At 40.1% G+C, this 21,037-nt stretch overlaps 2 protein-coding genes across 15 annotated transcripts in view; both read right to left on the bottom strand.

Moving 5' to 3' along the window:
* phldb1b (pleckstrin homology-like domain, family B, member 1b) overlaps positions 1 to 8,535 on the bottom strand; it is a 106,211-nt gene extending 97,676 nt beyond the window's left edge. For 9 of the 14 annotated variants that reach the window (XM_051065567.1, XM_018693254.2, XM_051065561.1 and 6 more), the window contains exon 1: positions 8,241 to 8,535. Coding sequence is in view for 13 of the 14 variants with exons in the window: in XM_018693254.2 (XP_018548770.1) it covers positions 8,241 to 8,393 (153 nt within the window). In the remaining variant the exon portion in view is untranslated. The remainder of the gene's footprint in view (positions 1 to 8,240) is intronic. The other 5 variants (XM_051065562.1, XM_018693265.2, XM_018693266.2 and 2 more) reach the window with 1 other exon arrangement.
* A 1,753-nt stretch (positions 8,536 to 10,288) lies between these two features.
* arcn1b (archain 1b) lies at positions 10,289 to 21,018 on the bottom strand. Its single transcript, XM_018693281.2, has 10 exons — positions 20,839 to 21,018; positions 19,559 to 19,822; positions 16,659 to 16,838; positions 16,146 to 16,351; positions 15,880 to 16,041; positions 14,558 to 14,723; positions 14,211 to 14,358; positions 13,803 to 13,911; positions 13,079 to 13,283; positions 10,289 to 11,995 (listed from the first exon to the last, which is right to left on the bottom strand). The coding sequence occupies exons 1-10, from the start codon at positions 20,839 to 20,841 to the stop codon at positions 11,906 to 11,908; spliced, it is 1,533 nt and encodes a 510-aa protein (XP_018548797.1). The 5' UTR covers positions 20,842 to 21,018; the 3' UTR covers positions 10,289 to 11,905.
* Between the last annotated feature and the right edge of the window lie 19 nt (positions 21,019 to 21,037).

Genomic DNA, 21,037 nt, shown 5'->3' with positions numbered 1-21,037 from the left:
CAGTCAGCCTCGCCCCAACACGGGTACACAAGGCACTCATTCTTTTGGATAAAGAAATCCTGTGTTGTCCATGAAAACCTGCAGAAATGCTCACCTTAAACTGGACTCGTGGATAAACAAGGTGCTGAACATGAGTGGGATACAGTGACAGAGCAACTTTTCACTGGAGAACAGACTTTTATTTTCTCTCACTGAAACTACTAATTCTGTGCTTTATTTATGCACTTGTTCCCTTCTATTACTGTTCCCTGTCCACAGAAGACTTGTTCACAAATCTGAGTAAACACAAACAGACTGAGACACAATTTGACAATTAATCAAACTCCTTTGCAAAGAACACTGATCCCATAGACAACCGAGAGCAGTTAGAGAGGTGAGACAAAAGAGGGACAACATGCAACAAGTCACCAGTCAGTCATGTGGGAGTTGCAGTTGTATCGTCAATGTCTTGAATCCCTGCACCACTGGGAAGAGCCTCGTACATGTGGTACAGTTGTCCAGGTAAGACAAAAAACACAACAAGGGAAACGTAATTTCTCTGCCTTCATTCAGCAAACAAATTCATTTTGTGGCCTAAATGTGGGGATTACACACAGTGTTTATAAGTAAAGCAAAATCCATCTGCTGATGAAGAGAAAGTTAGTTAGCAGCCATTAAAGTAAGATTATTACTATTATACTATATATTTCTGCATTCATTTGATAGTTAAGTAAAAAGGAAGACAAGAAACACAGAAGGGCCATGACACGCAACAAACTGTGGACGTTTCAGTTACACAGCATGCTCTGTAAGCACTCAGCTACCAGAGCACTCCCAGGCGAGATCATTCTGAACTACTTCTACTATCAAGGTCAAGAATTCTGTCACATGCAGTTTAATCTTTTGCACACTGTTCAAAGAAAACTATGTATCTCCAAATTTGGTGACGTTTAATTGTAATTTAAAGATTCTTTTACCTACTTAAAACTATTAAAAACCAGCTGGGCCAAACTTAAACTCTGCTTGATTACGAGCAAAACAATAAAGGCAACTACTGATTACCACCCCATGTAAACATCTTCAACTGAAATGATTTCAATCAGAGTGAAAAAATGTGGGCATGTAACCACAGTTATTGACCACTCTATTGGCTCTGTTCTAGAGAGGAAGAGCAAATAGAATCCAAATGTCCAGACAGACTCATGAACCAGACTGAGGTCACATAAATGTGGACATGTACACCCACAGTGTGCTGCGGAGAGTAGACTGGTGTCTGAGCTATGTTTGTTGTGGTAAAGAGTCATGCCTATAACACTTACAGTCTATAATACTGTTTGACTCATTCACATAGCTTAAAAGAGAGTAAAAGTAATGTTGTGTTTCTGTGTTTCTACAGTCTACAGTAATGTATGCAGCTGTGCAGACCAACATCAACACTGCAGCTGGTGAATCCTCTCTGATCAAACTGGTTGTTTGGATCGAACTAGCCTCCCCACCATGATATCACTGAGTGCAAATTCCTGCTGAAACCGCTGCATGCATATGTGTGTGTATACACTTAACAGCAACAGCCTGCGTGTCCGGATCTGGAAAAGCTTCATTTTGAATTATATGACAAAGTGCTTAACATTCCTGAAACGCTGGGTGGGATTTGTTGTGATTTATATGGAGAGCACTCATCTGTCAGCCCAAGTCACACAGCTGTTCCACAGAAAAACGTCCCAAACTGACTGAGGCACAACGTTTTGAATCTGTTCATCCAAATTAAATTCTGATGTGGCTTTGACAGCTCGGTGGGAAATCTTCTCTGCAACACTTGAAACTGCATAACTGTACGACTGCTATGATATATCCATGTAGGTCGATAAGAGTGTTAATCCCAACCCGAGATGTCTGAATTTCAAAACTCCCTTTCTAGCTCTCTCCACATTGGTAACAAGCTCTGCCTCCCACCATGACCACCTACTCACGTTTTTAACTCCCTTCAGCAATACCACAACAATGAATGACAGCCAGCTAGCATTAACCAGCTTTGTTTTTGGTTGGTGTGTACCAGTGTCTGCCAGATAAACCTCTGACTGATCTCAGAACTCACCACAAACTCCAGGTCTTTCTGTTTTCTTACAAGAGGCCTCTTTGTTTTCCTGTTGTCTGTTTATGGTTACTGAGTAAAGCTAGATTCATGAAGCTCCAGGATTAGGGCAAAATGTTCACTCAACTTGAAACATCGTCAACTTAGCCTGACACTTCCTCACCTCAGTTTGCATTACCCCAGGCCAACTAGCGTGTATTCTTGCCCGGCTGCATCTTTCCATTGGCTTTATACACTCACTCAGCACTTAATTAAGAACACCTGCTTATTCATGCAATTGTCCAATCAGCCAATCATGTGTCATTTGTGAGGTGCATAAGATAAGGTCAGGAGCTGGTAGCCACGAGTCCAATATTTACCCTTTCTTACATTCTGGTTTGGCCTCACAAACTCCTGAAAAATATACATATATATAAAAAAATCTATATCTTTAGTCAGGAGCCACTGTGTTCACAATCTATTCATTCATTCTGTCTGCTGTTTGGAGCTCGACACACAGCGTACAATTGGTTTATTTTTCTGAGCAGCAACACTGAACTATAACTACTAAAACCATTAACAATGACCAAGAGTGCATAAAAGTACAATTGATTGCATTATTAAAGTGTGTGCTGTCATCTGCGTTATGATTCATTCATTCAAAACACACTGGGAGCCAGTGTAAGTACGGTGAAACAGGTGTGATGTGCTCACTTCTCTTGAATCTTGTTAAAAGCAGAGTTCAGCACAGTTTGGAGCCAGTTGGTGGATTTTTGTGGCAGGTGAAGAGGCTGAGGTGTGCAGGCATGCAGAATGACTCCTGAGTCTTTGAAAGATAAAATAGATTAGAAATATGTCTAAGATGATAAAAACAAGAGTGTTTTGTTGTCTGCTGCTCAGTGCTTGACTTCCTATCAAACCAAAAACCGTAGGAACCAGCAGAGTGGTTGGGAACCAGTTACAACAGTCTCGGCTTTGCTTGAATAAAGCTGCAGAAAATGGTGTGACATCCAGTTTTCGACATCATGTAGGCAGTCAGGTAGTGAACTCAGCATGCAAGGACTAATGGCTCTAACAGTGAAAGGAAACTGAGTGTTTATGGAGAATACATCCCAGAGAAAATATAACTGGTCCCAAAACTGAGGGACACAATAAAAGGAGCAAGAGATGATATGAGGTTATTAATGGAGACATAGAACCTCCCCTCTAACAGGTATGAAGAACAAGAAGAGTACCATATTAAAGCTCTAAAAGATATTCAGTTCAATTCAAAGGCACTTTTCATATAGAGCAGGTCTAGACCGTACTCTTAAGATTAGTATAATTACAAAGAGAGAGCCAACAGATCCCACCATGAGCAGCACTAGGAGACAGTGGCAAGGAACAACTTCCTACCCAGTCTGATAGAACGCTGCATCCCCACCCATTTAAAGGTCATTAATCACCCTGAGGTGACTGGTTTCAGAGGTAGCTTGAACATTTTAAGGAGGGTAGGATCTATCCCAGGTTTTTTTCCTAAAAGACTGGTCACAGACACTTTTGAAATAACCTAGAGGAGTAATACCTTCACTACAGTATCACCACCAACTGTTGATTAGCAGCACAGCATGAAGCCAGTGGCATGAATGTGTATCACGTTGCCTACTCACTCATAAAAGCATGCACATCCTCCTCCATGCATTACACACAAACAGGGACCTGCAAATGAAAACATCGCTCCATGGTGGTACTAGTAGTCAGAAACTCCACAGGGCACCTGTAACCAAACTGAATCTCTACAAGTGACATCTTGCACATTACATGTAGACATTTGATCCATTGGTTCAATAGGAAATATTTATAAGTGGGGCTTGAAAGCACTGCAGACTGGTGTGGCTGGTGAAAAATGTACAGACATCACATCATTTGTAATGGGATTTGTGCCTACAGAGGCTCGGAATGAAAACTTCTCTCTCTGAGCTGAATATGTGCAAGATTGCCTTGAGCGGCTTTAATATGCATGCAGTGAATATACAAAGAGAGGCGACAAGTGCAATGAAGACCTTAAATTGTCTTTTATATTTCCCTTTTAGCATCTGTCAGGATAGAAAAATGCTAGCCAATACGGCACTGAGCTTCATCTACTCATCCATGCAGTGCCCACAGGTAACCACAAATCACCGGGGGTCAAAGGTAAATTTCCCTTTAATGTGTATACACACATACACACACCCTCTCACTTAGCATAAACAGATGCCTGAGACAGTAAAAGCTCTCTCTCCTTTCATCTTTAATGAAAAGCACATTTGGTTCAGCTCCCCTCCTCCCCTGCACCACAACAGCACCCACGCACCCATTCAAATCCTAACGCCTTTATAGAAACATACAGTGCAGTGCTGCAGGGCTGAGCCGAGGGAAGCGCTCATTATGAACATCAAAGGCCTAGATGGGCGCTGACTTGATCCTTTGAGATGATTGGAGTATCTCACTCAGTGAACAAAAAGCTTGGACGTCTCTGCACGCCTCTGATACTGTCGCCCGGGATGGAAATTCAATTACCAAGCGATTCGGGGCCGGCAGAGGGGGAGGAATGTACTGTAAAGATTTGAAGGAAATGGGTCATCATTTTTTGCCAGGATGTGTTTGCAGTTGATGGGTGGTGGATCAGACTCCCACATGTTGCCCCAGCAGCCTGGGGCCATACTGAAGGAAGCTGTGGCTCTGTTGTGGGCCTACAGTGTGCCACCAGAGAAATGTTTTATTGAACAACACTACTGCTGAGTGACTGAGTATTCCTACAATAACTTCCATGTCAATCTTCATGTCATGCTCCATCTTTCAGCGCTGAAATGTTCTTCCTGTTTTTGACAGTGGCAAGCAGCCGTTAAATATAGACAAATGTCTGGGAGTGCTGGTGTTCTGAAGGATTACTGAGAGTTTAGCCTCAGGCATCATTTCTTTATGATGATGTCGGAGACAGAGAGCAGATGAAAAGCAGAACACTAGTGCCATCTAGTGCTGCTTCTGTAAACTGCTTCATCACTGATCAGAGAAATCAGCGCCAGCAGCTTGATATTAACAGTGAAGGAACTCAATTAGAAATGAATCATTAATGACAGATATGAAGTGAAGAGAAAAATGTATCAGTATTGCAATGATTCTTACTCTCTGCCTCCCTTCTCTTCCTACTCAGTTTCTTTATACCTGCCTATTGACAATAGGCCAGCAGTGATTCAGTCTGTAAAAAAGGCCACCTGAGAGTTTATTTCCAGCAATGCTTAATGCCGGAACTTTTAGAATTTCAAATAAGAAGCATGGGAAAAACATTATAAAAAATAAGAATAATTTACAGTTTTACCTTAAAGGCACAAGCTTAGCAGCAAAGAATAAAAAGCAACAGATAAAGAAATTCCTTTGTATTTCAAACTAAGTTTTCTCCTAACTAAGTTGTAAATTTAACAAGACCAAGAGTCTACAACCAAGCTCAGGCTTCTTTTGAGCTAAATGCTAACATGTTCATAATTTTAATGCAAACATGCTGATGTTTAACAGGTATAATGTTACTCTGTTCACCTCTTTAATGTATAATGTTAGCATGTTAACATTTGTTACTAAATAAACAAAAAGTCAAGCTAAATGCTGATGCCATTAGCTCTGAAGGTATCTAACCATAAACCAATGTACTGGAAGAAATCACCATTTCTGTCACCTGCTTCTAGTTCCTTGGCTTGTGCACTTGTTGATAGCTGCCTTTTTAAGAACTTGATATGTTAATTTATTTATATGCAGCTTGGGTGCTGTGTTTCAATACCTGCTACAGGGTGAGGTTCCCTTTTAATTAAAGTGAAGGGAAATTAAATGTTTTCCTACACCAATATCTAAATCCTGTCTCAGAGGAGTTTTCCTCATCAACTAAAAGGGGGGAAAAGCCTGAAGGATGTCAAAGAGATGCTGCTGTTTAGGAGAGGGTGGTAGACAGTATGTAGCAGAGCAGTGTGAGGAGAGATACAAACAAAAAGCTGCTGAGAACAGTTTGATGGTCAGCTGACCTGCTGCTGTGAACGGTCGCAGAGAGGAAATTCCACATACAGATACAGAATTCATCCAATATCTCCCTGTCTCTCTGACATACAAAAACTGCTCCATTAGAAGTAGCACAAAATGTCTCTGTAGAATCATACCTCTCTGGTGCTGTACCAAAAATGTGATAGACATACCATGCCTGAATGGTTTCACATACACACTAATGGTGCTCCTAAAACATTTAGAATGTAGATCTAGGGTGATGCCTGCAGATACATGTATTATAGCTCTATTCTGAATGCAACTGTAGATGTAAAGGTCACTTTATGTTCCTCAGGACAAACACTCACTGAGCACAGTGCACATAGAATAGAGAATCTGCACCATCTCACACAACCCAGGAGCTTATTTGAGGCCCTAAATGTTCTGTATTGACTCACCCACTCTTACTTATTTCTTTCTTACTCTCATTGTTTTTGTTTACTTGGCTTCTCTGACTCTCACTTCTGGGGTACCTGCCCCTCTGCCTCACACTGTCTTCAACACACTGCTTGGGAAAAGTGTCACCTCTGAGTGGATGGCAGGAACAGCTGGCACTGACAGGTGAGAGTAAACAGTAAATGACATGAAATAACTTGTTTCCTCTGCAGTTATGGATGAAACTTTGTTCACTTGTTATTGTCTATCATTAAACTCTAAACGTAGAGCACATCAGTACGTAGACACTGTCAGTTGTGAGGGTAATGATACAATCACATGATCATGATGGCTGCTACATTAACTGTAATAAATGACCCAGTTACTGTCACACTCCCCTGGTGTTACCCCCTGTAGTGGCAATAACTAATCCATCAGTTTATTTTGTTCCTAAAACCCAAAGTCAAGTCAAGGCTAGACTTAGTGGCCAGGTTCCACTTTGTAAAGTCTCCAAACCAAATGAACTGACTGCACACAATACAATGAAGCTTGAATGAGAGAGCAGTATAATAGAATAAAGCACGGGGAAAATAACAAAAAGCAAGTGTAGCCAATGAGGTATACATAAAGACACTGACAAATATTTGAAGAGAATTTGCTTTTGATCTATGTGAAGAACATGTGTATGTTCTGTAATGTTACTACCTGCTGCTTTTGATGTCTCTAAAACACTATTGTTTTATTTTGAAAAGTGCAATGGTGGATTAAACCCATGAAAAATGGGAACATGGAGGAATACACGATTTATACATGAATTTATACATGATGCATGTTTCATCTTTGATCAGATAATAATTGTTTCATTGTTTCATACCCACATTTGGTGACAACAGTAAATCTTTTATAGTCGTATTTTAAAGTTGGTGAGAGCCGGAAGCCACAGCTCCTCTCATTGCTGTCCCTGTGCTGTAATTATCACCTCAGTGTCACCACACAGCCTGAGCAGCAGGCAGCAGGTTTTCCCTTTGAACTGCAGGCAGGGCTGCTAATGAAGATCCAACAGAGGCCCAGCTCAGCTTTGTTCACTCACATACTGTAGGTTTTTGTAAAAATGAGGAGACACAAAGCTTTGTGGATTACAGGTGGATTAAGAGTTATTCAGCACGGTTACAGAGGATCCGGATAGATTGGATAAGTAATCTGTCAGGGTTTCATACATTTCATTATGATTTTTTTCCCTGTCTTTGAAGTAAGACTGGTATTTTTCATCTTTACTTTCAACAGGTCACCAGTCACAAAGAGTGTGTTGTAGTTTTCTGATGGATTTTTCTGTGCACAGAATTCTTTCCTTTGTCTGTTCAGTTCTGATGTTTTTCACTACTTGTGAATATCTTTTTTTTTTCTACCAAATAACTTGGGAAAGTACACATCACTTCCTGTGAGACAGATAAGTTTCCTCAGGAAAGAGACACAAGCAATTAAGAGTTTAGAGTCACTGGGGAAAAATGTATGAAGCTGATACTGGTTGGAGATGGATGGATGTTTTTTGAGTTCTGTGAAGGGAGCATGGGAGAAGAAAAATGCTGGGGAAACTCAGCATGTTATTGTACTGTATAAGGTGAAATAAGAAGTTTAGACATGAACGGTGTGTGTAACAGTTTCTCAGTTTAAAGCTGAATAGGATTTCTACAGAAACTTCTCTTTCCATGGTGGGGGTGGTACAGAATACATGCGCAACAACTGTGACATGCAAACTGGCGGGTTTTCCTACCTTGAATCGCACTTTCTTGAGCATCATCCTTGAATCCAGGTGAGAGGATGACAACAAATCTGAGATGTTACCAAACTTTTCAAACTCCACGCTCCATCCAGGAAAACGGCCTCCACTCAGCTGAGCCTCTGATTCCAAATCCAGACAAAACATCCAAAACTGAATCACCGTGTGCTCCGCAGTGTGAGGTGTCCGCCTGCAGACTGTGTGTTTAACATGCCAAAGACAACAGTGTCTGCTCCAGTGTCGCCCTGCTCTCCCCTCTCCGCTCCCTCCTCTGAGACCCTTTTCAAAGCTTATCAGCCTGCTCATTCATTCGGAAAACAGACACACCCTCTTTTTATGACTGGAGGGCTGCTATTAACACTCCCCTCCTCCAACAACACCCCACAGTCCAAATATGGGCGCTGGTAAGCTCTCCTGAACTCATCCCCTCTGACCCTTTTAAAGCCCTGCTCCCCCCTCTCAGACTCACCCTCCCACCCCCTCACACTCCTCATTTCCCAGCATTTACCCATCTGTTGGGTCACAGCGTCTCAGCTCAACATCTGACCCGCTTCATCTTCAGGGCTGTAATCCATCTGTATGTACAGAATATAAACCAAGTCAGCCTCTACAAGCCAAAATCTCCTCCTCTGATGCTGTTTTTACTTGTGAAAAAAAAGATTAAATAAATTCAGACTAATTCACATATGCAGCAGGACTGATCACTGCAGTGTAAAATTCTACTAATCTGAGGTTATGCTGAGATCTGGGAACATTGCTCTGACTTTTTTACTACAGGGCAAAATGTTTTTATTACATATAAGAGGTTAACACAACAAGACCTAGCAGGATTTAAGAAATAAGAGAGGGACTGTTTTGACATGTGATGTGTTTGTTTGACCTTAGACCCCATGCTGCTGAAAACACAAACACATAAAATGTGCCTATATCCTGTAAAACCACTTTAGTTTGCAACGTCAGTCACTCGTTGACTGTCAGTGAAGCAGCTTTAGCGATTAAGCATATCTCAAATTAGCCAAGGTGACTTGAATAATTTGATTTCTGTTTGGGTGGATTATCCCTTTAAGGGCACAGTTAATACTTTGGACACTTAAGTTACAAAATATACTTTGTGCATAACTGTGTTTATGTGTCTACCACCGTGCACTGAGATGGATATGTGCAGGCTGCATCACATGATTTCTGGGAAATGAAGTCCTCCAACTTTCAACATTCAAGCTCTGCTTCCTCACTGCAGAGGTTCCTTTAATAACATCATCTGAACATGTTTGAATGTAGCTTTCCTACATTTACCAGTGTACTTTTTATAAAAACTTTAGAAATGTCCCCTCACATGTTTCATATATATATTATTATATTACATACTGTACTTTGAAAGCATTAATTCTGCTAAACATCAGCATGTTAGCAAGCTGACATAAAGTTTAGCTAAAAGCTCAACTGTGCCTGAGCTTTTAGCTAAACAGAGCGGCATGCTGGCTGGCTGTAGGCTCGTTTTCTTATGATTTTCTGGATAACATTTTGGTTAGACTGCTCACAGATCATACTGTATGCAGCTATCACTGCACTAAAGGAGCCTGCACTTTACAATAAAGACCAGACATGAGTCATCCATGTGGAGTACCACCTCTGTGACCCTCGTAGTTAATACTAATGGATGATATTTTGCATACAGGATGAGTCACTCCCAAGGCTTAAAGGTGTGGGAGTGTGATTAGTCACCACATGAGACAAAACAAAATGAAACCCTTCAAATTCCAACTGAGATAATCCAGGAGATACATGTTTTGAATAGCTAAAGAAATAACAGGTATCGTGGTAAAAGAGGGCCTAATGGCACTGATAAAACTACTTCACACACACATAACTAAACAGACTAAATGGAATCCTACACGGAACCAGTGTCTTAAGATGCCCAGCCAGAGGGCTGGAACAGCTACACTATAAGACAGCAACATTTTTGATTGATAATTTCCAACTAAATCCCTGGTGCCAAGTAAGACAAGCTAACTGCATTACCAACAAAAAAGCCCAAGTCAGACTTACATTTTCAATAATACATTTTATTCCATTAAAGATTCTTTTTTTCTAATTGTACACTGGAATGTTAAGATTCCCCTTCAGTAATTTAGTTAAAAATGCTCAAAATAGCCATTTTCAACCCCACATCCACACAGTCATTGCTAAATTGAAATTTGGGGAGTACAAATGAAGAAAAAAAAAACAAACATGAACAAGAACATGAAAGACAAACATTATATTTTGAATAATGTTGTTGTACTGTGAGAATGTATGTAAAGGATGACTGGGTGGATGAACAGGGGTGTCAGCAGCAGAGTTCACTGCAAGGGCTCCAGTAGTTGCTCTGCTTACCTTGGATGTGAGGGGAGTGGCAGTCAGCGATCCCTGCTCTGCTAGTGTGTATGGAGTTCCACTATCAAACCAACACATCCACTCCCGTCGCAGATCTAAAACGCCTTGTCAGATGTTAGATTAGGGGCTTGTATGTCGTTTAAGGGCCGCGTTCAAAGTACTTTTAATTCCGTCATATCTAAGGGCTTATCATTGGACTTAAATGGACCAGAGTGAGGCATGGCGTTTCCGTTTGACAAAGTGAGGAGTGGCTGCAATGGTGCTACAAAAAAAGGTCATAAGAAAATTCAACAGATGTGAAAGTCAAATGTATTTACTGGTAGTTAACTTTGCCCTGCAGCTGAGAATCCCTTACAAAGTCCTGCTCTTCACTGTCAAATTTCAATATCCAGATTAGTGGTAAACAATGACAACTTATACAGCAAACAGTAAAAAATATCAAAGTTAAAAATAAAAGGACACAATTTTTCTGATGATAACCGCAGACAGTACAGACAATATGTTTAGCACAAAGCCATATATTGTTTTTCAGCAAAGAACCAATGTGTTACCGCTACAAAAACTGAAAAATCAGTGTTCTCACAAGAAAGGAAAAAAAACAACCATCATCTGACGTGAGATTATCAATAGAGCAAATCACAATAGTTTAACGATTAAAGAGCGACAGGCTGAGACAGCTACAATGCTGCAGTTATTATGGATAAGAAAATCTGAAAAGAAAGAAAGCAAGAGCCCCATTCAAGAATAGATGAACCACTGCAATGTGAGTGTGAAGGGAGAGTTTGTGGAGGAAGCATGACTCTCAGGGGATGCTAAACTACCAGCGCTCTTTCTAGTGTAGACTGATACAGTGGCCTCAGGTCCCTGTTCTCCTTCTCTACCACCTGGCAGGGTTTTACTGATAGACTGATGATGAGATGGACACTGGCCTCTCGTGGCCTCACCCCTGCAGTCATCCTCTACTTTGTCTGAAGTTCTCTTTACAGTTCTGCTTGGCGAACACAACAGCATCAGTGTAGTTTTCTTTTTGTGTGGGTTTTCCTGTTCAATTAACTCTATATATAGATGATCCTCTCTCATACAAACATATAAATACACCACCGCTGCTCTGCTCCAACACAGGAAGAGGCTTTGCCAGAGGGCTGACGTAGTCCTGTCGATGTACACAGTCTCTGAAATAGTATACAGGGTGGGCAGGCAAGAAATCTTCAATCTTTCTCTGTAGCATAGATTTGGACTTTTTTTTGTTGGTGATTTTTTTGATTTTGTCGTTTTCTGAATATATTTTACAGGATTTCGTATTTGTCAACAACAAAGGAGGTTTCTGAAGAGAATCTAACAGAGCTGTCGCCATCTACGTGAGTCACTTTGGTAACCTGGGAAAAAGAAAAAAAAGTCAATTACCAGCATGTAAGTACATTATCATAAGGAACATTTCTGAGCACAATCAGTGCTTACAACTCTTTTACGTTTATCTGCACATATATACAATATCTACCCATGATATGTCTTTCATAAAATGTACACTCTACCTTCTCCTGTACTGGGCATGTTTTGTGCATAGACCACATTTGATCAACAGAAAAATTTGACCCACAGTTTCTTACATTCGTCATGGCATTGGCATGTCTGCATTCATAAAGATTCAGGTGTAACATCCTAGTTTACTCACACAACTCAAGACAGTTTAGATGAGGAATTTTTTGCCTCTCTCTGTCTCCCTAAGGGCTAACAGCAGACTGTTAGTGTTGAGAATGTCATTTCAGACAGCAAAACCTGCATGAACCACAGCTCACTATTGAGAAAATGGAAAAAAACAAATAAACCCAGACACACATAATCCCTCCCAACTGTAATAAAGTCGCCTGAGCTGTTTTGAGGGTTGTCCCTGATCATTTAATGCCTTTTGGTGAGCATGTAGGTGTAGTCTGATAGGCTTTCTCAGTATGTTGGTCAAAATGAAAGGTGTAAAATGGTATTACAGCTGCAGCTAACATCTTTTAATCATTTCGGCTATGAAACATCAAAAAAACATGGAGAAAAGCTAATCAGAGTTTCATAAAACAGTCCCACTAATGCTAGATTTTTGTGGCTGATACAGATAAAAGATATTTTAAAGTTTCAAAAAATATATGGCTATTGTATTAATCAGCCAACCATTGCACTTATGAATAACAATAGTTACAGTGTACTAAATACACTACAAAGAGTGACTGGACAGCAGGAAAATGTGTTAAACATTAACACATTTTCCTCGTTATTATAAGTCCAGCCAAACTGATTCAGGTTTAGAGATTAGGATCCTGAATAACAAATGTAAATGATCTCGACTCAGTAGCCCCACAGTTTAACACTGCATTCATCAATGCCACTGACACTACAGCGAGGTGCATGAAGACAGCAGTAAAAAGATTCCAACCACACACAGAAGCACATGACATTTCTGCTCAGTAACCAACCTGGATGTCGCAGTAGTTGCGCTTGGACACAAAGGACACACTGATAGGGAAGAAATCATTGGGCTGTCCGGCGATGCTGAACTCCAGGCTACCGGTCTTGTTGTTGGCATCGATGACAGGTAGGCACCACTCCAGGACGTTTCGTCTGCTGTCATGTTTGTACTCTCCATCCAAATCACCAATCACAGGAGCGCCCACCCCAGATCTGCAGAGGAGAAGGAAAACAGAAACATATCAATGCATAAAAATTTTAACTTGCATGAATGTTAGTAAGACACAAGACAACTGGTGATGTAAGCTTCCAAAACACTTCTTTCTGAATCTTAGCTGCATTATTTCTTCATTATGGAAAGCATTTTAAAACTACAAAAACTAAATTCTAATTCTGTTCTTGATGATTTTATGGTCACACTGGTCTAATTTCAGCCGCATCCTATTAAGTCTACAAAACCACAAACTTTCACAGGTGACAAATGTTGCTGTATATGATATGTGCATGATAATGCATAAGAGTGACTTCTAATTAAAACTTGAATATTCACCAGCGTCTTAATTAATCACACAAGCATACAGTTGTGGGAAGATAATTTGACATTATTTTTGTTGTAATAAAAGACCAGATCTCAGATCTGAGGACAGTGAGAGTGAAGTACAATTACAAATTGTCACTTTTAATGAGCCAAAGTCAGTCAGAGATTATACATTTGGGAGCAGATGTACTTACGGTACAGGGATGCTGATGACCACATCATTGAGCTCGAGGCTCTCCTCCTGCAGCTCATATTCAATGTTGACATCACAGCCAGTGCCACTCTCTGAAGGCCAGCAGTTTACTGTGAGATAGAAGAGAGGAGGAGCAGAGAGGGAGGGCTGAGACTACAGCACGACACTGTTCAGCTGTACTGGAGTATTACATTTATTATGGCAGTATCAAAGCCATTATATGGGACTGAGAATTTTGCAGAGCAGCTATTAAGGTCAGCATATGATGATGTTGCCCCCACTAACATTTTCACATGCATACGTCCACTGTGTAAATGTGTCAACATGAAATACACATTGAGAGGCAGTACTGCTTTAAACTGGCTTTACTTCACAAGCCTGCAGATAAAGCACATGCATTAGAACTTACTGGTTAGAGGTATGAGGGACTCGTCTGTGGTCTGTAGTCTCCACTTCAGCACACCAACATCATTGTTGAGAGGGAACGACTTCTCTGGATTCTTCAGGCCAATCACTGACTCCGCTGTAAACAACTTCTTGTCCACATTGGGATGTGTCTGAGTAAAGAAGAAACATGACTGTCACTGTAACTTATTACACTATTACATTCTGAAGTTCTGTGCACCAACTGTGTCCATCAATAGTACAGAAACTGTGAGGGCATTAGCTTCTTTTAGTAACAGGCTATTTAATGCACTGCTTTTACAATCCACCCCTTTTTAAATGACTGTCACTATGTGATATGTGTTGACCTACTTGCAGCTGCAGTCCTTTGTTGTCATTATTGTTGATGACAAGGCGAATGCGACCATTCTTGTCGTCTGTGACTCGGAGCGTCACCATGCCCAGCACCTCCATGTTCTGTAGACCACCGTCACGTCCACAAGTCAGCGAGATCTTCTCTTCTACCCGCAGGTGTACACTGGGGAGGAAACACAACCGAACAATATATAAGTAGATATACTGAATAGTACTGGATTTAATAATAAAACTTTTTTGGAAAAAAATATGACATTACTGACATTTGTGCTAAATGTTGTGTGTGAAATTAAGTTATCAAATTATTTCAACATAGATAACAACTGGCTGTATTAGCCGCCTCACTTACGATGGTCTTGTTAACTCTTACATAAATGTTTACAGAGCCTATGCAAACCCACTGCAGCTCATGGGACTGTCATGACTCAGGATCATTAGCATGAGCTGACTCTTCCTATCTCATAGCGCCTCTAGAGATCAAATCTGTGACATGGACACTGAACACACATGGAAAAGTATAAATCTCCATTAAAAGCAAGGGTTACTTATTTCCTCAATGGAAATGAGAATCTAATGAATGCAAAATGATGGACAGTGGTTCAGCTATTGGTTTTACAGTCAGACAAACACATTTTAGATGGACAATGCTAAATGCAAAGAAGCCAGATATCTTCTCCATACTCAGCCAAACCAACATATTATTCCATCATAAATGAACCATGAATATTTCTCAGTTCATTGGGTTTAAAACTGCTTCATGAAAAACTTGGTTTGAGTATGTCTACATCTTTTCGAATGTTGTGCAAGTACTGCATTGAATTTATTGAATACAGAGGAAAAAGCAGACAATTTCAGAGGAGAGTTTGGCATGAGCTTAGCTGAATTACTCTCACATATTTCTTTATGATATTATTCACTTCATATTCATGGCATAAGTATATGGCACTATGTAACCAGTCATGCTGCATTAGCTGCAATCACATTTGTTATTTGAAATTTCTTCCCTATCCCCATCTTAATCAGTGCTTGTAGAGTTAGTAAAGTCAAAAAATTATAAATACATATTTGCATGACTTTTGTACTTTAACTGTTTAATTGTCATTTAAAACAAAACTAAGAGCTAAGTCATGTTATATGATTGGATAAAATCTTCACTATCTCCTCTCTCTCTCTTTTAATGACAAGATGCAAACCGTGAAGCACCATTAATTTAAGGAAATGACAGCCCTGCCCAATCTTTGATTTATGAAATGGAAAACTATGGTCACTTGACTGGAAAGTACTTTTAGATAATCATTTAGACCATGTTTTGTCTGTACCTCTCCACATTGACTGGTGGTGGCAGCGCCTTTGATACATCTGAGCCTCTCTTTCCTGTGGTGGGCATGATGGTTTCACCCTCAGACTTGAGTTTGTCAACAAAGTTGTCCACTTCTTTCCCTTTAGCACCCAGTTTCAGAGCCTTACTGGGTCCACTTGGTCTGAAAAAGAAAAAAAGTCCAAGTGCATTGTAATGCAAACCAATACAACAGCAACAATGTTCAAAACAAAAAGTAGCTGATTTGTGCATTTGTTGTAGTTGTACCTGACAGGAGCAGGTGTAATCTTAGGTTTCTCTGGCTCAACAATAGTGTCTGTGATGATGGACCCTGAGGAGACGCTGGTCATGCCAGCGCTGCCGAAGCCACCGAAAGCTGGCACTTTCTTTCCAGAGCGCTCAGCATCCCTCCTAGCCTGCTGCAGCTCCTTGGCCTTCCTCCTCATCTCTGCCTTAGCCTCTCTTTCCTGGGTCTGAGTACAAGAGGAATAAAACAACATTAACAAGGTATAATATACAGGAATTTCCTTTAAAAAATCTTACAAAAGTAATCCCTCTCAATCATCACAAATGACCCACTAGAAGTGTGTGGTGGGGTATTTATCTGCAGATACCTGTGTAATGGTATTAAACCATTAAGTATATTCATGCTTGCAAATGCACATCTTCTTTCTGTTTCTTTATAGCATCCCCCTATTTTGTCACCTCAATGACCCAGTTCCCCTGCAGCGATTGCTAAACCTAATTTTATCCAATAAAGTCATAACAGTGACATCTCACCTCTCTGACAGCTCGGAAAACCTTCTCCTCATGGGAATCCATCTCTGTGAAGGTGCGAATCTGAGCCAGGTTAACGTTCTCTCTGTAGCCTAATGCCACGATCTCATCGAAGGCAAAGATCAGGTCAAAACAGTGCTCTGATATTTCGCTCTCCTCCAGCACACGACAGTATTCTGGGATCTAAACAGGTAGGGAAAAGAAATTATTATCAGTCAACTGAACCAGACCAAACATTTTAACAAAGAGATGTGAAGTTTTAGAAATGGAAACACATAACAAGCTTGACTGCGAACAACCACACTAATCATGATGTTTGTAAAAAATATTACTGAGCACTATAAAATTGTCTTGTAGTATTATTTCACTCCAGATCCAGAATGAAACACTGTTCGAGTGTTTAAGGAATGGTCTTTTTTGCTAAACGTAATCAATACTGCTTGTTTTCTGAATATTTTTGTTGCATGAATGCACCCTCCATCTGTCTCAGAAAAACACTTGCAACTTTAAACATGTCAAAGAAATGGCAGCTGCTGTACAGTATTAATAGGAGAGATTGAAGCTCTTTTTATTAATATAGATGTTTGATCAGCTGTAATGATGACCCTTTATCACCCAGTCATCACATATATTAAATAAGAAAAGGTCACTTATTGTTATCTGTTAATTAGAGATGTATAAAGCCAATCCTTAAGAATGGTACTAGGGCCAATCCAGGTATATTTCAATGGTTTAGTATGGCCTACAATAAAACTGATTAAAACCTGATCCTTTCATTAATGTGCTCTGCTGTATTTTATCCATCTCTGCCTGCTAGTGTTGTGCTCCTCTCCTTTAAGACATCCAGGCTCTCCAGCATTATGCTGCATAAACCAGTGAAAATTAGCATGTGTGAATGTGAAATATCATTTAGGCTCAGTGGTGAGAGATTGTGCATTTTTCCACATTCAATGTCTGAACTCAGACTCACTAAGCTCCAACAATGATAACCATTAGTAAAGCAGTGAAGGAAACATTCAGCAAGCTCCTTCTTCTTTTTAGGTGGTGCTGAGTGTCACTTTTGCAGGTTAAAATGACAAATGTTGCTAGCCGTACTTCAAGTCAGTTGTGACTATGGCCATGGCTGTTGACAGTTTATGTGCTCTTTGCACGCTGCTGTCAGGACTGACTGTTCTATAACACCACTGTACAATCATAAATGAACTGAGTTTGTTCAGTTCCAACAAATCTAACAGAATGAGATGTCCTCTTTCTAGCAGATTGTGTCACTTCACTATCATTCTTTCATTCCACTTTTATTCATATTTCAAATCAGTAATTTAAGCTTATAAATTTAAGCTTTTGAACCATGACTTTCAGTATTTAGATCAAGAAGCTAATAAAAAATAAGGCATGTGAGATCAAATAGTATAGCGCTGTATCATTTGAATGTGTTAGTTACATAAACTATTTAATCAACATTTAAAATTACAAAATGTAACTTTGCTGAGCAACAGCACCCTCTACAGCCACAAGTGGTAATTAGTTCTGTTAAGCGGTTTTCATCTACAGAAAACAAAGTCTGTCTATTGCTTGGTCCAAGCTCCAATTGCACAGTCCCACCGAAACACAGCCAAATGGTGTATACATCTCATGCTCCCAAGCTTCCAGAGCTGGAAGTGCTGATGCTGTAACAAACTCTGTTTATAATTCTTGTTATTTCCTCACTGGATATCAGAAATGGACACTATTTTTTTAATGACTTCAAAGTCTTTTTAACTGATCCACAGTTTGTCATTACTCTCGAACTTGCTGGGTCTGATTCTGGCAGTTTAAACTCCTGACTATCATTGATTTACACACTTCTGGAGGGAGATTGTACCTGCTCACTAAAGTTAGAGCAAGAACAGGCATTTGGGACGTGACTGGGAGTGACATAGGCACCATTCTCTCCATTACAGGTCAGTGTAATATCAAAATGATTCTCAAGCTGTTACTTTGAGGTAAAATAATTACATATGGTTGTTTTAAGTAACGTGAAGATAAGTATCAGATTGGACACAGTACTGACAAACATTTAAAGGAGCGGGATGAGGGCCAAAAAACCCAACTTTTTTAATTGTTAAATCTTTTTTCCGCCCTATTTTGGATTGTAATTAAAGTCCTTCCATTTTAGAGAAAAACCTTGAATAAAAGGAAAATAAACTAAACTGAAATAGTTTGAAAAGTCAAAAAGGTATCATATTACCTTTGCAATGATGATGTTTATCAGACAGTGAAGAGAAAAGCAATGGTGGAAATAAATTCAGTTTGTCAACAAATTTATTCTGCTTGCTAAGTGAGCTAAATACTTGATGGCTTTACAGGGTGCTAAGTTTTTTTTAGGGCAGGTATCTGTCCTTGTCAAGCACTACATGACAGTGTAGTAATTAAGATCAGGAAAAAAATAAATGCAGACTGTAGTCCATTTCAGGTTTAGGTTTCAAATTGAGATACTGTTGGATATCTACAATCTATATGCCATCAATATACAGTGAGATGCTGGAGGTTGCTTTGTGCATGGTAGAACAACTCAAAGAGAGACCACATGAAACTGGTGGCAGGTCATAGCAACTGAATGCAATGTATGAAAAAGTACACATCTTTATTTATTTTTGATTTAAAATAAACTGAGAGAAAGCTACATTTTATTCATTTTTAATTTTACTGCTAAGGGACAATGTCAAGTATTAAATGTTTTGTCTTGTACCAGTGTTCGCATTACTTTTAATTTGCTGTTCCTGCAGTTACTGGCCTAAAGTAGAATTTGTCATTTCTTCATCTTGTTGGCACACTGCCATCTGATAATGTTAACTTTACCGGTCACTGATGATGGACATGATTTAATATTATAAAGTCAGAATATCAGACCCATTATTTCTTACCACTCGGGAGAAGAGTCTGAGTGTCTCTAGGTCCTCTAGGATGTTGCTGTTCTTGGTGGTGATGAGGACCATGTAGAGTTTCTCGAGTGGCTGGTACACGTAGCGAACACTGTCTGTTTCCACAAAGGTGTGCTGCTTGCCCGTGTTCATCAGTTTAGGAAATGCAGCCAGGAGACCCTCAATACGTGTTCGGGTCATCTCCACAAACTGCCGCGATACAATGGCCTTGCCGGCCTTGGTGCACACCGCCGCTGCCAACAGCACCTACAGTGAAGAGAAAACATGAGTATTGTGCCTACAGAGCTTTAGAAATTACACATTGAACAAATTCGGTAAACACATGAGTTACTCAGAAGAGGGAGTAGCTGGCAGCCTCGCGTAAAAGTTGACATTTTACTTCAATAATTCCAGCAGCAGAGACAACATGTATGCCGAATTTAACAGTGTAAGTAGTGACTCAGCAGGCATTGAGTAGCTTAACGTTTTATTTATGCCTACGAAGAAGCAAAACCAGCTTCGAATCAACATAATTTTGAATGGTACTTAGTAAAACGTTCTCATCACGCCAGAGTTATCGGCAGCGATCGTGAACAGGTACAATACGTGACCACAGCAATAAGTTAATTTACACAGAAATTTCATTTTAGCTTAATATAAGTAAGATGGCGATGAATAACACTTAACTTCACGTTGATAAATGAATGAGGGAACTGCATTCCTTCCACGTTGACAATGGCTGAGGCTGGGAATGAAAGACCCCGAGTGCTATGTATCTCAACTTGACATGGCTAAGCAACAACTGTGTAATGTTGATAATCCAAGACATGAATTGTCGCACTTGGTTAAGCATAATGACCATAAAATGTAGATATGATTATCGTTTGTTTAAGCACAGTATCCAGTGTTGTCTGGCTGAGGACAATCTGACAGCAGGTAACGTTAGCTCGGATCCGGCTACTGACAGGAGCTAACCCAAGCGCTAGCTTGTAAAGCTAGTTAACGTCAGCAATGTCTGCACACACAATGTCGCCTATTCACATGAAATTTGGCTCTGTATAATGAAACAACGGTTAATTTACTTAACTTTAGCAAGTTAATATTTCGTTGACGTGGTCAACCCAGGAGAAAGAGAGTTTGTATTTTCTCTTATTTCGTTCCCGAAGAAGCTAGCTAACTGATACCTAACTAGCTTTAGCTACTTGCCAGATTAGCCAATGTTGTGATAATTGCTAGGCCCGATAAAAGCCAGGAAAATATCATGATTTTCGACTGTCACTTACCATTTTGGTCTCTCTCTACTGTACGACGATCTTCAGTCTCTCGCGTTTCCTGCTTTGGGGGATTTCTAATCACACTGGAATAGCAAGGTGCGAATATGCAGCTGACTTCCAGTTGTATGATTGTTAGCCAGCTAGCGTCAATATGGCAGCAGTACAGAGCCACGTCTCCACCGGAAGAGCAGCGCTAGATCAGCCCACC

The sequence above is a fragment of the Lates calcarifer genome, linkage group LG21 (genome assembly GCF_001640805.2).
Source record: "Lates calcarifer isolate ASB-BC8 linkage group LG21, TLL_Latcal_v3, whole genome shotgun sequence".
In the NCBI taxonomy this organism is placed as follows: domain Eukaryota; kingdom Metazoa; phylum Chordata; class Actinopteri; family Centropomidae; genus Lates; species Lates calcarifer.
This window is presented reverse-complemented; position numbering and strand designations above follow the sequence as displayed.